At 57.3% G+C, this 17598-nt stretch overlaps 1 protein-coding gene and 1 long non-coding RNA gene across 2 annotated transcripts; one reads left to right on the plus strand and one right to left on the minus strand.

Annotated features, from left to right (window-relative positions):
- Positions 1-259: 259 nt before the first annotated feature.
- Positions 260-3467, plus strand: LOC119096465 (uncharacterized). Its single transcript, XR_005094069.1, has 3 exons — positions 260-328; positions 2472-2549; positions 3159-3467. It is a non-coding gene; the product is annotated as an uncharacterized LOC119096465 (long non-coding RNA).
- Positions 3468-3909: 442 nt separating this feature from the next.
- On the minus strand, positions 3910-17502 carry LOC119096673 (tyrosine-protein kinase HTK16-like). The gene is given in 20 exon segments (XM_037219566.1): positions 3910-3948; positions 5514-5669; positions 5772-6026; positions 6820-7008; positions 7621-7747; positions 8458-8629; positions 9180-9288; positions 9910-10056; positions 10750-10902; positions 11358-11516; positions 12326-12452; positions 13022-13115; positions 13837-13855; positions 13943-14080; positions 14556-14749; positions 15020-15062; positions 15064-15185; positions 15519-15656; positions 15988-16128; positions 17462-17502. Coding segments are annotated over 19 exon segments (2469 nt in total). The 5' UTR covers positions 16076-16128; positions 17462-17502.
- Positions 17503-17598: the final 96 nt, after the last annotated feature.

Below are 17598 nucleotides of genomic sequence, written 5' to 3' on the forward strand. Positions count from 1 at the left end.
TCCCGGGATCTGGGATCACGTCAGGGCAACATTTCTGTCTTTCATGCAAGTCACATGAGCATTCCACTAGCACGCACCCTGTGGTACTATGTGGCAAACCAATGGAAACTGAGACGATCAAGACTGACAAATTTCCCCGTTGAATGATCTCACCGCATTTCTCTCCCCGTGCGGCAGGAGCCAGAAAACATGGCCAAGATCATCGCGCACGACTACCAGCGTCAGTGGATCGACGAGCGCGACACGTGGGAAGACTCGCCACGCCACCTCTAACGACCACCAGCGCATGCGCATGCTGAACCGATGCAGCGAAACGGAGAACAAGTAGGTACGCATGTCGCCGTCGCCCTGCGGTTGTTACCCTCACCTGCCTTGATTCAGACAGCCATTAATCACGAGAGAGAGAGAGAGAGAGAGAGAGAGAGGAGAGAGAGAGAGAGAGAGAGGAGAGAGAGAGAGAGAGAGAGAGAGAGAGAGAGAGGCGATTTGGATGTTAAAGGTGGAACAGCTGAATACCTGGAGTGCGTGCGTGTGTGTGTGTGTGTGTGTGTGTGTGTGTGTGTGTGTGTGTGTGTGTGTGTGTGTGTGTGTGTGTGTGTGTGTGTGTGTGTGGTGTGTGTGTGTGTGTGTGTGTTGTGTGTGTGTGTGGTGTGTGCGCGCGCGCGTGTGTGTGTGCGTGTGTGTGTGGTGTGTGTGTGTGTGTGTGTGTGTGTGTGTGTGTGTGTGTGTGTTGTGTGTGTGTGTGTGTGTGTGTGTGTGTGTGTGGTGTGTGTGTGTGTGTGTGTGTGTGTGTGTGTGTGTGTGTGTGTGTGCGTGTGGCAGAGTACGGGAAGAAGAACAAGTCTGAGCGCGCTCCTAAGTCAGATAGCCGTCGCAGATGGACCAAAGGTCTATGACAGGGGTCCTGTTCGGTAGGGCTGTTATTATGTTCGGTGGGTTTGTTGTTATGTACATCTGCTGTTATATCCTATGTACCCAGTGAACTGACGGCCTGCTCCACTGCTCGGTGATTCGGTGCGATCGGAGTGTCCCTCACAGGGCCGCAGTCGTTGCCTCGGAGGGACTCTCTACGACACGGCACGCACGAGCTAGCCCAGCGGGGGGGGGGGAGGGAGGGGGGGGGGGGGCAGGCGTTGCACTCCGACCCATCCGGTGCGGGTGTCAGTACGGTCAGGGGCTAAGCGAAGCACGTATTACGGCAGCGGTTTTCACGCGGGAACGCTGTCATCTTTAATTTATGTGCAATCTTTCCCTTCTAAACCGTTAATCGAGAAGCAAATGGGCGATGTGTTGTAATGAAGGCCTGTTCTGAAACTCTACTAATAGGTGCGACAAGTCCATGAAAGCGGGAGATGGATACCCATGGACCATGGTGGGGTCGGTGCGGCCGGGGTCGGTGCGGCTTTTATTCCTGTCACGGAACAAGCGCTCCGTGCCTGTTCGTCCTGATCACGGCCGCGGGCATCCCTACCTTTCTCTGGCATAGTGCAGCACACCGCTCTTGCTTGGACACTGCACCGTGCGACACCCTTGTGCTGACGATAGGCATGACGCAGCCCGCCCCAACCATCTGGCTTTTTACCATTGGGTGTGTGTGTGTGTGTGTGTGTGTGTGTGTGTGTGTGTGTGTGTGTGTGTGTGTGTGTGTGTGTGTGTGTGTGTGTGTGCATGCGCCATTGGGACTTTACGACGTGCTCACCTGCTGGGGTTATACGGCGTCGCCTATCTCTCACCCCGGCAGAACGGCGGGCACCGCGGGGAATCGAACCACGTACATCTGGTTTCTCAGACACGCAGTGGCTAACACAGATGGATACCCATACCCACTGTCAGGTCAGCATTGTTTGGAATTCATTACACATAAAGGAGTGCAACTACCCCCCCCCCCCCCTCCTCGATGTCCTCAAGGTAGTTGTGTCTAAAATTCCGAAGACACAGCAACTATCAAAAGATCACGAAAATGTGCGCGCTCTATGCACTGAGCGCTTCACGATTGAGTACCGAGCAATGCGGTGCCAGTGTCGTCAAGGGAGATAGTTTAGATAGCAGTTTAGAAAATACGGTATTATGGACTTGCTTTCAATCCACTGACTCATGTAAGCGTCGTCGAAAACAAAGCAGCAACAGAATCGCCGAAGTCTAAAGTTTACAGGCATAACAGGGCGTGAAACGGAGCGAGCGGGCGGCAAAAATCGTAGTTGTAAAGCATGTGCACCCCGTAAGCTTGACAGCAGAATCCTGAGTGAGCCAAACGGCAGGGCACACATGGTGCCTTGAAGCTACGAATGACGATCGGTATCACGCCACGTCAATGGAAGCGGTATTCCAAGGGTGTGCATAACGCACGGACAAATCATACCGATGTGCGCCGCTCAGTAACCTAAAAAAAGTGAAATCCCAGCTGAGGAACAAGTGAAGCGTATCCTAGTGTCTTAATCGACTGGTAGATGAACATCGGTCACCGATTACAGGTTCGTCGAGCACCAGAAATGCGCGCGCGCAGCTAAGGCAGAAATGGCAGAGGGACGGATACCCGACTGCAAGAAACGGTGAGCTCTGGACCGACTGTTCCTTCGACCAGGGCTGAGTTTGAGCCACAAAGGTAGACACATACGCTCTACTTAATCGCACCGCATAGGTAGTTTCCGCGAACGATGAAGTTTTATGGACTTGTTCTATTCATAAACGATTTACAGACCGAAGCCTGAATACCATTACACCTTTTTCTGGTTCGTGTGCGTACGTGGTGCCATTGAAAGGCGCGCGCAACCGCAGTTCTGTGTAACGAAGCAAATTCCGTCGGCGTTGCATTCTTCCCAGTCGTAAAATCCCCGTGGCAGTAGCGCAAGGCTTGAACAGGGCCGAGCTATCATCGATGTCGTTCCCGGAGCTGGTGTTTGCACTGAGGCGAGCCACACGGCCAGCAGGTCCGGACTCGTGAGTCAGGAGCGCGGCCCCTGACCCACCCTCCCGGCTGTAGCTTCCCGACCCCTGAGTCGGCATGACGCAGCAGGCGGCGCGCGACCATGACTCAGCCACGCGGGTGCGACGACTCAGGCCAGGGGTAGCGGGCTGCCTTCGGCCCGCAGCTGGGGAGCGTGACCCATGGACGGGAGCGTCGCAAACGTAGGTGACCTAGCGAACGCTGCTGTCCGCAGATCAACCACGCAGCGGCCCTGGTACCCGCCCGGCAAGGTTTGTGTGGTTCGAAGACGCTGCGGCTGCTGAACGATCGCCCCGCCCGCTCACAGGAAAATTCCAGCCGTAGTTTGTGGTGACACGCGTGCGTGTAAATTAACTTTGTCTGAGTTCGTGACAGGAGCAACAAATCAGCAGGTTAACATCACTTCCGGTCCAAGTTGTTTGTAATGAAATCCGCTTGTGTTGTTCAACGTAGTGTGTATTTCTTCTTCAATACATAAGACACTTTCCCCGACAGCTTCCGGGTAAACATCCTCCCGATCTCATTGGTTGTGCCCTCGGTATCGTCGCGCAAATCGGGCCAAAGCGAAACGAGACGGCCTCACCTTCGCGACATCGCCAACTGGTGACCGTAATTCGACCGGTCCAAACGACGAGCATGCGATGCATATGACCAAAGCCTGAGTACACAGAGAGCCGACGCCGAAGTCGGAGCTGGTGACCGCGCCCGCCGCCCGTTGCCGCACACCGCGCACGCGTCGCCGTCACCAAACATGGCCGGGTGTGGCTGCGAGGCGAGCCGCCGCCACCGGCCGAGGCGCGGCCGCGGCGCCAGCGGAGCTCGCCGCCTCTGCAGGCCCGGCTCTGCGGCTCACGCACGCCACCAGCAAATACAGACAGACATGGCGACGTTAGCCAGCTTTCGGGCATATCACAGCGCAGAGTCGGTCGAAGGCATGCAGACCGGACCGCGAACGAGATGCTAACTCAGTGAGACAGGCGCTCGGGGCGGGCCACGGGCGGCACCTGACGCACGGCACCGGACAGCAGCGGCCACCGTCCCCAACAATGATGGGTGAAGGCACGTATCCGAGTGGGGGCGCAACGATCATTTTATGCCGAATCCTTGCATGCGACCTCGTAGGGTAATTGTTCCACCCTCTGAAAGTGGGGTACCATGGCACTCATGCACGTACATGCGCATGCAGTTTCCTACGCCTATGCCGACAGTAATCTGCAAGATTCTCGCATGAAGACCAGGAAGTACAAGCATATATAAAACATACAGATATAGGTAACATACAACAGATATAGGTGCTAAACGACTGCACTGCATATGGCCATACGTATACATGGCAAGCACAAGTGCTGAGTGCAATTTCGATAAGACACGGAACGTGTTCACCTTAAAGTAGGTCATGTTGTACGTTTTGTTTATAAAACCCGCTACAGGCGATTGTGACACAGAAAATGTCATGATTCGCTCAGAAATACAACCGCTGGGACATTTCCGGCCCAAAAGGGCAGCCAGACGAAGGCAAGCGTGATTGCCCCATTTGGAGGCCACCACAAACCCCTACAGTGAAAGTGCGGGATTAGTCACCAGTCTTTGAAAGTACATCCGAATCAGCCAAAGCCCCATCCCTCAAACGATATAATTTTGATTAAATTTACGATAAAAAAACATTGGCGTAAGTTGCACACAGCACTATCTCACTCCATATACCACTTGAATCAACCAATCGACCGACTGCCAACTACAAAACAGATGAATGAAGCTTGAAATACCATGACAACTTCCTCTAGAACCAAGGATAGGCTTTGAGACTGCTTATTGGCGAGATAAAACGGTCATTTTAAACGGAAACCCGGCACGGAGCTCTTAACGGTAAGTTCTCGATAACTCGTGTCGCAGCTCCAACCAGACACGACCCACATGGACACGTCGGAAGACATAAACTTCCGCGGTGGCGCTCTCCCTCAAGGCTAGGGGGCTAACATATCCTTCAAGGCCTCCGTGGATAAAGCGTAGCAAAACACTACGGCCAGGCACTGAAGAACCCAAAGCCTGCCGTTGTAAAGCCAATATTGTCAGTACAGGCTCGTAAAGCATGCGTGACCAGGTACATACTCGTATGCAATGCGCGGCACAACGTAACTCAACGGCGACAGCTCGACAAACGGGCTGGAGAAGTCAGCACACGTGCCGGCTAAATGTCCGCCCGGCACGCAGCAGATAACGGAAGCGACGCCCCGGCGGCGGCAGCTGGTCTGTCGCACCACGGGGCGGTCGCCGCACGGCGCCGGCGCCCGATCAGCGGCGGACAGCGTCTGGGCTTGAGCCGGCGTCGCTGCTGACGCAGCGCGCCGTCGCCATCGCTCTTGCGACGCGCTCGCCCCCCCCCCCCCCCCCCGGTGCACACCGCTCAACAGTGCTGCGGCCGGGGCGCGGCGCGAGCGCCGCTGCCTCCCCCGGCCGCAGGTGCGCCTCACGAGGTGGCGCCAGCCGGCCGAGAGCTGGCCGGCGCCGACGGCCGACGCGGGCTCTGCGGCACGTCGTACGTGTCGCCGTCGCGGCCGGTCGCCCTCACTGGCACCGCGTACGTCTCGGAGAGGGCGGCCAGCGTCTCGGCCGGCGGCCAGCCAGCCAGGTGTGAGTAGGGTCCCAGCGGTCCCCCACCCACCAGCGAGTACGGCGCCAGAGGCGGAGGCCGCGGCGCAAGCGAACTGTCCGGCGGCGGCGCCTCCTCCGGCGCCGAGCGAGCGGCGTCGGCCGGTCGGCGCAGCACGGCCGCCTCCTCCTCCGACAGCGGCGCCGGCTCGTCCTCCGCCGGCGGCTCCGCGGCTACCGGCGCCGGCGGCTGCACGTTGTGGGAACGCGGCGCGTCGTACAGCTCATCGGCGGGCGACGGAGGCGGCCGCGGCGACCGCGTCGGCTTGGGCGGCAGCGGCGGCGAGAGGGCGGCACCGGGCGACACCGGCACCGAGCGCGCCGCCGACAGCACGTCGTAAATGTCGGAGGCCGACGGCCGGGCAGCCGACTCCAGCTCTGGCTCCACCTCCTCAGCCGGTGGCGACGGCGGCACGGCAGTCAGCGTCACCACCTGGGCGGCGGGGGCAAACACCGGCGCGTCAACGCAGCGCAGACACCACCGCCACACAGACACGGCAGACACCGATGCGTCAGCGCAGCGCAGACATCACCGCCACGCAGACAAGGCAGGCACCGACGCGTCAGCGCAGTGCAGACATCACCGCCACGCAGACAAGGCAGACACCGGCGCGTCAGCGCAGTGCAGACATCACTGCCGCGCAGACACGGCAGACACCGGTGCGTCAGCGCAGCGCAGACATCACCACCACGCAGACACCAGAGCGTCAGCGCAGCGCAGACATCGCCGCCACGTAGACACGGCAGACACCGGCGCTCAGACGTACGCTTCATTCACCGACATTCGCAGGAGTGATTAACTCGCATGACAATACAACAGATGGCCAGAAATCTTGCCAGCTGAAAAAAACATGTCGCATAGGGTCCGAACTGTACAAATATCACAGTTATATTCTACCATCAACGATGTTCAGAGATGTTTATCACGAACGTAACAGCTACGGATGAATTATACATTCTTCAATGGTTTTGCCATCGCCGAGATAAACAAAACACCATTGAACTCCAACACGTGAAACGGCCTGACCTCTCGAGCGTGGCCCGGCCGATGATCCGACCCCAGAACTCAAGAGGTGGCCAGAATGGAACATGTATACCGAGCTCAGGGGTGGCCAGATCGGGACCAGCCCGGGGAAACCAGATCTGACACGTATTACGACCTCAGGGGTAGCCAGTTAGAACGCAGAGACCGGTCTGGGGAAGTCAGATCCGACACGCGCGCTCACCTGAGGGGTGGCCAGGTCCGACAGGTTGCGATACTCGTTGTCGCTGTCGAAGAACTTGTGCAGGGCGCAGAAGCTGGGCCGCTCCTTGGCGTCGTACGCCCAGCACTTCAACATCACCTCGTAGATGCCGCCCGGGCAGTACTCGGGCTTCTCCAGACGCTGGCCAAGCTCCACGATCTCGAGGAACGCCTGCAGCCCGGCGCGAGACAGGAGAGGTCACGGCCAGACGAAACGAGATAAGGGCGGCGGCAAACAGTTGTCACACAAGGCCGCGCAGCGGACACGAGGCATTATGACGGCACGGACAGCAGGGACAGCGGCTACGCACTGCTGGATCAGTCGCACCAAGGATTGATGTGTGCAATGGACAATTGCTATCCAATTATGGGACAGCCATCGCTACTATGTATAATTTTCCGCTTTCCAGGTAACAATAGTGACAGCTCCAACACCGGGCTAACTGCATTACTAGTGCTTAGACCCGCTCGGTGACACGCGACCGCCACCATGACAGCAGTCTGGGCCTGTAACTGGCCTAACCTGGACCCCAGAACAGTGACCACCCTCACCTGGACCCCAGAACGGTGACCATCCTCACCTGGATCCCAGACCAGTGACCACCCTCACCTGTACACCAGACCAGTAACCACCCTCACCTGGACCCTGGACCAGTGACCGCCCTCACCCGTACCCCAGACCAGTGACCACCCTCACCTGTACACCAGACCAGTGACCACCCTCACCTGTACACCAGACCAGTGACCACCCTCACCTGTACACCAGACCAGTGACCACCCTCACCTGTACACCAGGCAGGTCGCCGTACGGCTGCTCGCCGTATGAGTACATCTCCCAGAGCAGGACACCGAAGCTCCAGACGTCGCTGGCGGCGCTGAAGGTGCCGAAGTTGATGGCCTCCGGGGCGTACCTGGCCAGAGGGTCGGGCAGGTCACACCGAGCCGACACAGAGCGGCACCGCTTCGGTCCCAGCGGTGCTGCGCCCCCAGCCAGCCGCACACCGCCCTGGAAGGCTGTGCACCTCTTGTCCGCGAGACGTCGCGGCATGGCGCTGCAGCGCAGGCGCCACATGTTTGCTGTTTGCCGCCTTCACAGCCCGCTGAGATACCCTTGTCAGCGCGTAATAATAATTAATACCTATTGAGCGCTCCGGGAGACAAACTTCGCTTAAAAAGCGACTGGTGAGAGAACATATTTCTATCAGCTGTCAGTTGTAAGTCAACGACACGAACATGACGGACTTCCATTCCTACTGGGTGCTTGTTAAACATATCACAGCATTCAGAAAGCTGACAGATGTGCAGTATGCGAACCAGACAAGGCGAGAGCGTAATTTCGCGACTGTGGGAAATGACACCGAAATGAAAATCAGCTAACACGTCAATAAATATGTCAGAATGTGACATCAAGACACGGACCTCATGGCACGCAGGATTTCCCCGGTGGGCCGGGCGGCCGACATCCCCGCGCCTGCGCCTGCCGCAGCCCGACCCCCGAATCAGCCCGCACCCGCTGTCAGCTGCACCCGCCCCACACGAGCCTGAGGGCCGCCCCAGTGGACCGGGCAGCCGACGTTCCCGCGCCTGCGTCTGCCGCAGCACGACCCCGCCGCCCACGCACCACTTGATGGGCCAGCGCCCGCCCTGGGACGACTGGTAGTAGTCGCGGTCGCCGGCTAGGTGGCGCGAGAAGCCGAAGTCGCTGATCTTGGCCTGCGTGCGCGACGCCAGCAGGATGTTGCGTGCCGCCAGGTCGCGGTGTACCAGCCGCTGGTGCTCCAGGTAGTCCATGCCTGCCGGCGGCGCGCGCGGCGGCCGTCACCAGCGGGCGGCTGGCGCGGCGTCACCAGCCGCCTCCAGCCGGTGAGGTAGCGGGCGGGGTCAGCGACGCCCCGCATGATGGACGCTACACCGATGTGCCTCGCGTTCCGAACAGCGAAACACGACCACAACATGACAGCGAGATAGGACGCTCCAGTGGCATGCAGCTTCATTACATCGGTCTTTGAGAACATACCTAGTAATATCGACCCCACTGATATGCTGTTTTACTTTTTGTCAGGGCAGGCACACTTTTCGGATAAAAAATGCTCATAGCAGGTTCCAACCGTAAGGCCTTAAAATTCCGAACATTCCCCAGTTAAAACTATTGCTATATTGTGATCACCACGCTCCCTATTTATTCAAAAGCCGGCAAAACCACAGTGACACACACACAAAACCACAGTACAGCATTACCAACATATGCGACAATTTCGCACAATTGGTACAGTTATGTGTCTGAAACCCTGAACCTGTTCCCTGAGACCACGCCGCGCATGCTCGCTGGTGAATGGGACAGACCTGCGGCCACCTGGCCGGCCCACAGCTTCAGGTCCGTGTCGAGCGAGACGTCATGCGGCTGGTCCTGCAGGAAGTCCAGCAGCGCGCCCAGTGGTACGAGCTCCTGCACCTGCCGAACCACCGCCGGCCGCGCCACGGTGTCACAAGGTGACATTATACGGGAGTGTAACACGACTGGATGTATCAAATCACACGTTTTACGACAAACGCATTCAAACCTCCATTGAGAACGTACAGTCCGCTTTCAGCACGGCTAGACCTATCTATGCTACACTGTGATTGTGAAATATTGACACCCAATATGCGTTTGTGTGTGTCGCTTTACGACGCTCTCAGCTGCTGAAACTATATCATGCCACCTGCCTCACACCCTCGCAGAAAAGGCGGGCGCCGCGGGGAACAGAACCCCGTACCTCTAGTTTCCCAGACACGCAGGTTAACGGCTACATTATAGCCACCATCATCTCAGTTTGTGAGCACAGAAAACATCAATGACGGCCCATGAGCCTATTTCAACTATGAATACGTAACATGTCGCTGATTATCCTCAAATACCACTTCACACGCACACTCCTGACTTGTTTCAGGGATAGCTAAACATCGTGCATTTGTTGCGGCGTAATCTCTTCGAAAACGGCCTGGCTTGCCGAGCAACTACCCTGAAGCCGTCTTCGTGGGAACGCGTGTGTCTCGCACACAGCTGACCGCCAAGACGGCCCCGAGCCCTCACCATCATCAGCGGCTCGTGCTCGATCAGGCCGAGGAAGCGGACAATGCAGGGGTGGCGCAGGTCCTTCATCAGCTCAGCCTCCCGGATCAGCTGGTCACGGTCCACCCCCGACGACGCCTCCAGGTGCGTCTTGATCGCCACGTCCACCTGCCGGTCACCGAGCGCGGTCAGCAGTCGCTTCACATCCTGACTCTTGTTCTGGCACAGCAACGTGGGTGGGGGTGGGGGTGGGGATGGGGGTTAGGGGCCGGGTTGGTTGTCAGCCACCCAAGGGGAACTTAACTGAAAAGAAGGAAAGTTATCGTCTCTGGTCCGCCTGGTCCGAGGGCTCAGTACTCACGCGGTTCCCCGCGTGTCAAGCCAGCTTCCCTGGTCCGTCTGATCAGGGACTCGGTACTAGCGTGGTTTCCCCGCAGGTCGAGCCAGCGCCCCTGGTCCGTCTGGTCAGGGGCTCGATACTCACGTGGTTCCCCCGCGGGTAGAGCCAACGTCCCTGGTCCGTCCGGTCTGGGGGCTCAGTACTCATGTGGTTCCACCGCGATCGAGCTAACGCCCCTGGTCCGTCCGGTCAGGGGCTCGGTACTCACGTGGTTCCCCCGCGGGTCGAGCCAGCGCCCCTGATCCATCCGGTCTGGAGGCTCAGTACTCACGTGGCTCCCCCGCGGGTCGAGCCAGCGTCCCTGATCCACCTGGTCTGGAGGCTCGGTACTCACGTGGTTCCCCCGCGGGTCGAGCCAGCGCCCCTGGTAGACCTTGCCGAACTCGCCGCGCACTCACGTGGTTCCCCCGCGGGTCGAGCCAGCGCCCCTGGTCCGTCCGGTCTGGGTGCTCAGTACTCACGTGGTTCCCCCGCGGGTCGAGCCAGCGCCCCTGGTAGACCTTGCCGAACTCGCCGCCGCCGATGACGGCCCCGAACTCGAGATGCGCGGCGGCGATCGTGCCCGGCGTGGGCAGTCGGGGCAGCGGCAGCGGCGGCACCGCGCCCAGCACCTCCTGACGACCACAGCCAAAGCCCGTCAGCCGCACCGCGCCGGCACCCCGCAGGATGCAACCACCCCTGCGTGACCCAGGCCGTTCTCCGACGACCAGCGGGGTTGTCATAAGTGGCCCGGGCATCTCCGAAGAACAGCAAGATGATTACAAGAGTGGATCGAAGCACACGCAGTTGACTTTTCCGCGACGGCCCAAACCAATAAATTAGTGATTTCAAACAAGCACCCTGAGTAATAAGAGGAACAAGGCAACGAAATTACCCCAAAACGCCCGGACCATTTACGCGAGTAGCCGGATCACTCTCGCACGGCCACATCTCCCCAGATTGCGCCGACCACTCCCGCCACGACCCGATCACTCGGTCCGCATGCGACCCCGACTAATCCCTCCCGGGTGGGCCGGTCCACCCCGCCGGACGGCGCCTCGGCGTCGGGAAGCGCGCGCCGGCGGCGTACCCGGCGGCTGTCGGTGATGGCGCGCCGGGCGTCCTCGTCGCTGGGCAGCACCGGGTACGTGAGCCGGCACTGCAGCCCGTCCGGCAGCGTGCTGTAGTGCTCCACCAGGTGCTCCAACGAGTCCAGGTACGGGCCGTCGTCGATGTACACGTACCGCGACTGGCGGCGCGCCCGCCCCCGTCGTCAGCCCAGGTCAGCTCAGAGAGAAGGCGCTGGGAAGGCGCCGCAGCGCAGTCGGCCGTCGCACGCCGTGCGGTAGTGGCCAAGAGGGAACTGGATATTTTAAGGCGCGCCCAGCGTTAAAGGGAGGACACGGAGGAAAGCATATTGTAGGCACTCCGCCGCATCAGCACATACCTACATAGCTGACCGAACATAGCAATGACGCATGTGCCAAGTGACCAAATGAAATGACAAATGAGTGCCTTCGTTCTAACTTATGGGTAGCCTGCCTCTCATGCAGCGACGCAATAATTGTCGTGAAAAATGGCTCCATGATTTGCTTTGCAATAGACGCCAACACTTCAGTACTGCCGGATATACATGCCGAGCTTGAATCGGGTCGCAAAAAGCGTTGATCAATTTTGAGACATGTCGCGGTCCGGAACGACCAACTTCCTCATGTCAACTGAACAGCAAGGTTATCTCGTTTCCACAGCCTCTGGGGGTGGTGTGATCACCAGGCAGAACAATTGCGGACTCAACGGCGCCGGCTGCTTACTATCGTCGTATACCTGTATGACGTCATCATAAGCTACTGCGTGACGTCATCACGAACAGATGTGTGACGTCATCGTGCGCTAATATGACGTCATCATGCACCAGTGCGTGAGGTCATCATGAACCAGTGTCTGGCGTCATCATGAGTTAGTGTGTGACGTCATCATGAGCTGGCTCTACCCGATGGCGACGACGGCGCGCCGAGCGTGCCCGGTGGACGGGCGGCGCGCCCCCGGACGAGCGCTCACCCCGTCCTCGGCCTTAAACTCCTGGATCTCGAAGTGGTAGGCCTTGTCGTCCGAGACCATGCTCAACACCGTCTTGCCCTTGTTTCTGGTGCTGGTGCGCAGCAGGAAGTCGCCGCTGTTGAAGCCCCTGCGCGTCGAACATGACGGCGTCAGCTGACACAGCCCCCGAACAGCGGATGCCAACGAACGTGACGCGCCACGCAGCGGGGCAGCATGGCGACATCCACACCCCGGGCCGGAGGGGCATTCAGCAGACGTGATCTCCTGCCAGCCGTATTCGGCTACAGCAGCGCACAGGCAGCGCAGGGCCTGCTACGACACGTGCCCAGCCCGCGGCTGCCATCCGGCGCTTAAGGTCAAGACGGCGGAACCAATCAAACGGCACAAGCGCATTACTATTACAAGCCGGTCCCAAAGGTACCGCAAGTATTGCAGAACGCAGTACAGCGCGGAGTGCAACCGGAACTCCCAACGGGAACAACGCCTGAGAGCAAAGTACATTACCGCGATACTAGCTGCAGCATGGAGCAGAGCCCACACGAATAACCCATACCAGTAAAAGACGTATGGTGCGCCATAAGGCAACAGAGTTATGGACCCGCGCCAGCACACAGAGTCGTTGGTGTAGGTGCTGAAGCGGTACGTTCCCGGCCTTGAGTACTCGGTACATACCGTGCGCGTGGTGTGGGTACGTACCCGGCTCGGAGCCGCTGCTCGGCCTCGCCGCGAGACAGCTCGCCGTGCAGCCAGTCAGAGCGCATGCGCCGTGGCATCGGCGGCTTGTGCCGAACTTAAACGCAACCAAACCAAAACCCATGAGCTCGAGCGCAACCAAACAATGATGCCTGGACCGAAAAACAATGACAAAAAGTAAGATTCCGTTTTGTTCCACAGGTCAAGTTCTAATTCATTTCAACTACTCATGTTCCCCACCATAAAAACGTCACAAAAAAGTTGCGAAGCAGAAGATCCAGATGAATACGCACATCTATGAAAACTCACTTCGCTACGCAGGTAACCCAAAAACAAAACAGATCGAATAACTCATACAGTCGTTTCAAATAGTGGTGCCTCCTTCAGCGCGCCGAAATGCAGCCAGAAAATGTTTCACAACTAGATAGCAGTGCAACATTGCCGAAACGATAACCATCATTCCCTTTAATTAGATGAACGTCATGGGACGCTCACCAACGTGCACGCACAATGCCTCACACCAATACAAAATCCCCCCCCCCCCCCTCCGCCAGCCCAGTGATCCTGATTCTGACCCTGCCATCCCGGATGAACCAGGACCGCTGCCTTCCCCCCCCCCCCCCCCGCACCCCGTGATGAGCCGGGACCGCTGCCTCTCCCCTGACACCCCGTGATGAGCCGGGACCGCTGCCTCCCCCCGACACCCCGTGATGAGCCGGGACCGCTGCCTCCCCCCCCCCCCCTGACACCCCGTGGTGAGCCAGGACCGCCGCGCTGCCGTCGGTGGCCAGCGTCGGCCGGCGGTGCGGCTCGCTCACCGAGCAGCGCCGCGCAGTGGTGGTGTCCGGCGGCGCGCGCCAGGTCGGCCGGCGTGCGGTCGGCGCCGTCGCGCGGCCGGCTCGGCGCGTTCATGCCGAGCAGTGCCTTGAGCGCATCAGCGGCGCCGCTGTGTGCCGCCTCGTGCAGCGGCACCCAGCTGCGCTCGGAGGCGCGTGCCTGCAGGTTAGCGCCGCCATCGGCCAGCAGGCGCACCGCCTGGACGTCGTTGACGCGCGCCGCGTACTGCCGGGCAAGATGACGGTCACTGAGATGAGACTCCGGTGAAGGCAGTGCAGACGGCACGCGGCCGACTGGTCAACAAGCATGATACACATGCATTCAGAAGCCATCCGGCGACCAGAAATAGGACATGATACGCTCACAATCCACGCAGAAATGCAAGGCGAAACATAGCGCTATCGGCGTATACAGGTGGACACGCATAATGGGCGCGCTTTACCGTGGCAAAGACACGACCTGCAAGGAAAGGCCCTCCACAAACACAGACATACTCAACACCCAACCTGCCAAATAGCACCACAATTTCCAGGCCATTGGTTATATGCCAGCATCGTACCCCACTTATATTCCGCAAAAGCATTAGGGACGTCTACCTGGAACATCGAGTCGACTTCATCAAAGGGGGAAAGGTCAGTGCTGTCCCGGGGTCATGGGTCACCACCACCGCGCCGCGTCACGACGCCCGTTAGCCACTCACGTGGAGCGCGGTCAGGCCATGCGAGTCCCTGACGTTGACGCTGTCGGCGCCGCTGCCGGTCTGCAGCAGCAGCTGGACTATCTCGGAGCGCCCCGTGCGGGCCGCCAGGTGCAGCGCCGTCTGGCCCTGCACGTCCTTGCTGTTCTGCTGCGCGTAGCCCGACTTAAGCAGCTCGGTGACGATCTTCACGTCGCCTGGCGCGCGCCGCGTGCGGTCAGCAGTGCGGCAACACGTGCCAGCGGCTGGTGAGCTTCAGCTCACCGGCCGACAACACAGCCCAACACAACAGGTGGGACACCAGCAACAGCAGCACAACAACACAACAGGTGGGAGTGAGCACGCGGTACAGCGCAGCGTTTATGGTGAAACGGGCAAACAAACATGGGGACACATCAGTGATAACGTACACTAACACACCGCCGCGAGGTCCGGTGGGACGGGGCACGGCGGCGCGGGCCACCCACCTGCCTCGGTGGCGCGATGCAGCAGGGTCGAGGTGCCGTGCAAGGCGGGCCGCGGCCGGCGGCAGGGAGCCCCGGTGAAAGGCCCCCAGTCGCACGGCCAGGCCGTTGGCGTCGAAACTGTAGTGGTCCACCAGGGCATCCAGGCCGTGGATGAGGGGGCCTTCGTCTGAGGACGGCGGCGCAGACTGGTCAGATCGCGCGCAGCCATCGCGGCGTGCCGACCAGCGCCCTCGCAGAGCTACCTCACGATACCCGACGAGATCAGCGCGGAAATCTCAACAGAAACAGCCTCTACAACACTGAGTAGGCGAGGGAGTGGAACTTGGACCCAGCACACACCACCCACACATACCTGATCTTGTTGCAAAGTGCACAGAGTGTCAAGCACTGATGGAGTGGTCTGTCATGCACCAATGGAGTAGGGTATCACCCACTGATGGAGTAGAGTGCCACACATTGATGGAGCAGTGTCCTGCACTGATGGAGTAGTGTCACGCACCAATGGAGTAGAAGGCATCCTGTCCGTGCTGACGTATCTGGTAGTGAATAACTTCCCCATCGCACACCAATGACAGCACAAAGTCCCCAGGTGCAGATGTGCTGTCACGCACCAGGAAGTAGCCATCCTCTGGTGTTCCTAGTGAAAACAAGTACCACTGCATTGTCATCTGACACCCAGCTGAAACTGGTGCAACACACAGCATGGTGACCATGACATGGAGAGTATGTTTGTAATGACATGGTGTGTTGGCTGAAAGCTTAACATGTAGCCTTGGAGGCTGCCAAGGACCCTCAAAGTTGACAATACAGATGGCCAGTGCAGGTCTTTGTGGTTCTGGCAAGGGACTCACTGGTGTGGCTACATTGGTCACACCATCTACATATGAGCCCTCCTACATGGCTGAACATGCCCACAGGACAATCCAATTGACCACCATCCTATTTTTGTCCTAAAAAACTTCACACACCTTCTTTCAGCAAAGTTTCAGCTTCTGTCCTGGAAATTCCTTGTGAATACCAATGATAATTTTGTTGTTCAGATCCTGAAGAGTGCATTGCTTCCTCATTCTTTAATTACCATCACTGAAAAATCACAGGACCTGAAAAATCTGAAACATTCACATAATGGTGTCAATACCTTATCACAGCATGAAATTGCTTCCATAAGTTGTTGGGTATCACAAATAATCAAAATGACTAGTGAGTGACATGTTTTGACCAATGCTATAATTTTTTCTTGCACATTTTTTACTTCTCCATGGTAACATAATAGGGTTGCTGAAACTAGTGACATTAGAGAGTTGCAAGAAAAACTAGCTGGATTATACAACTATCACACAGAGGTCTAGCTACATGTCCAGCCCAACTTAAAAATGGGCTTTAACAGAGAAAAAAACTGTATAAATGCACAAAAGTAGTTTCAAAGATATTAGCTTCCAGAATATGTAACAACTAGGCTGGACAATGCTAGATAGAAATGCCTCCCAGTTCAAGTATGACATGACTACACCCTGCCCAGGGCATCACATATGTTCCTGCTCAGTAATATTGCTCAAATAACACATCTTGGCTTGCATGATAGTTTGCAAATCAAAAGGAACTTTTGCTAGTAAGTACTTATCCTTTATCATGTCAAATCAATATCAATGGCTGTCAGCAACACACATCTGTAAACCAACTAAATAACATGGTGAGCCTTTGTTTTAGAGTATCTCAACTTGAATCCTCACTGCAAGTGCCCACTATTCCAATGTTCCAATGCTTTTCCCACCTCAGCTTCATGGAATGTTCCTCCATCTAGTCAAGCAGAAACATGGGGATTAAGGGGTGCCAAATTTTAACACAGGAGGTACAGAGTCTTAGTGGGTGCTGCATTCCCTAAATACAGAAAAAGAATCCGAGTAGCCAGTGTCAGCAGACCACACACAGTTAGTACAGAAGAAATCCTATTCAACACAGAGAATATGGTCTATTCCTGTTTAAGGCTGATTGGGTATCATTTCACACCCAGACCCAGTATTTCTGGGACATGTCTCAGGGACACTCATCAATATGGTATCCATCCCAGAGGCACTCAGTAAACAAATATCACCTAACCTCCAACCAGCAACTTGATTTTAGAGGACACCCGCATGAAATGGCCCTGTTACCTTAGCAATTGCACAAAGTATCACGTGATCGTGTGATCATGACCATCTGATACAAATGAATGGCAATGGTAAAACCTTTTCTAAGTTACCCGTATCCAATCGCACGGCAAAGTGCAAACCGACCAACAAAAAACACCACTTGCTGACGCCCACAATAACCAATCCACCCGTACGTAGGTACTAGGTACAACAGCACGTGAACATGTTCAGCACAGGAAAAACAGTGACAAAACCTTATTGCAGGATGAAAATATTGCAGACCAACGACATCAAAACTACGCCAATAACGCACATGCACCACCCAGACGCGATATCGGTGACCTCTGCAACAACAGCAGAGGTAATTCCACCAGAGACGTGAAGTGATTCGGAGAATATTGAAGGAAATAAAGGTGGCAGTGAGTTCTTGTGCTGCCATTTTCCCGAGAC

This window comes from Pollicipes pollicipes, unplaced genomic scaffold (genome assembly GCF_011947565.3).
Source record: "Pollicipes pollicipes isolate AB1234 unplaced genomic scaffold, Ppol_2.1 Scaffold_4295;HRSCAF=5057_pilon_pilon_pilon, whole genome shotgun sequence".
Classification (NCBI taxonomy): domain Eukaryota; kingdom Metazoa; phylum Arthropoda; class Thecostraca; order Pollicipedomorpha; family Pollicipedidae; genus Pollicipes; species Pollicipes pollicipes.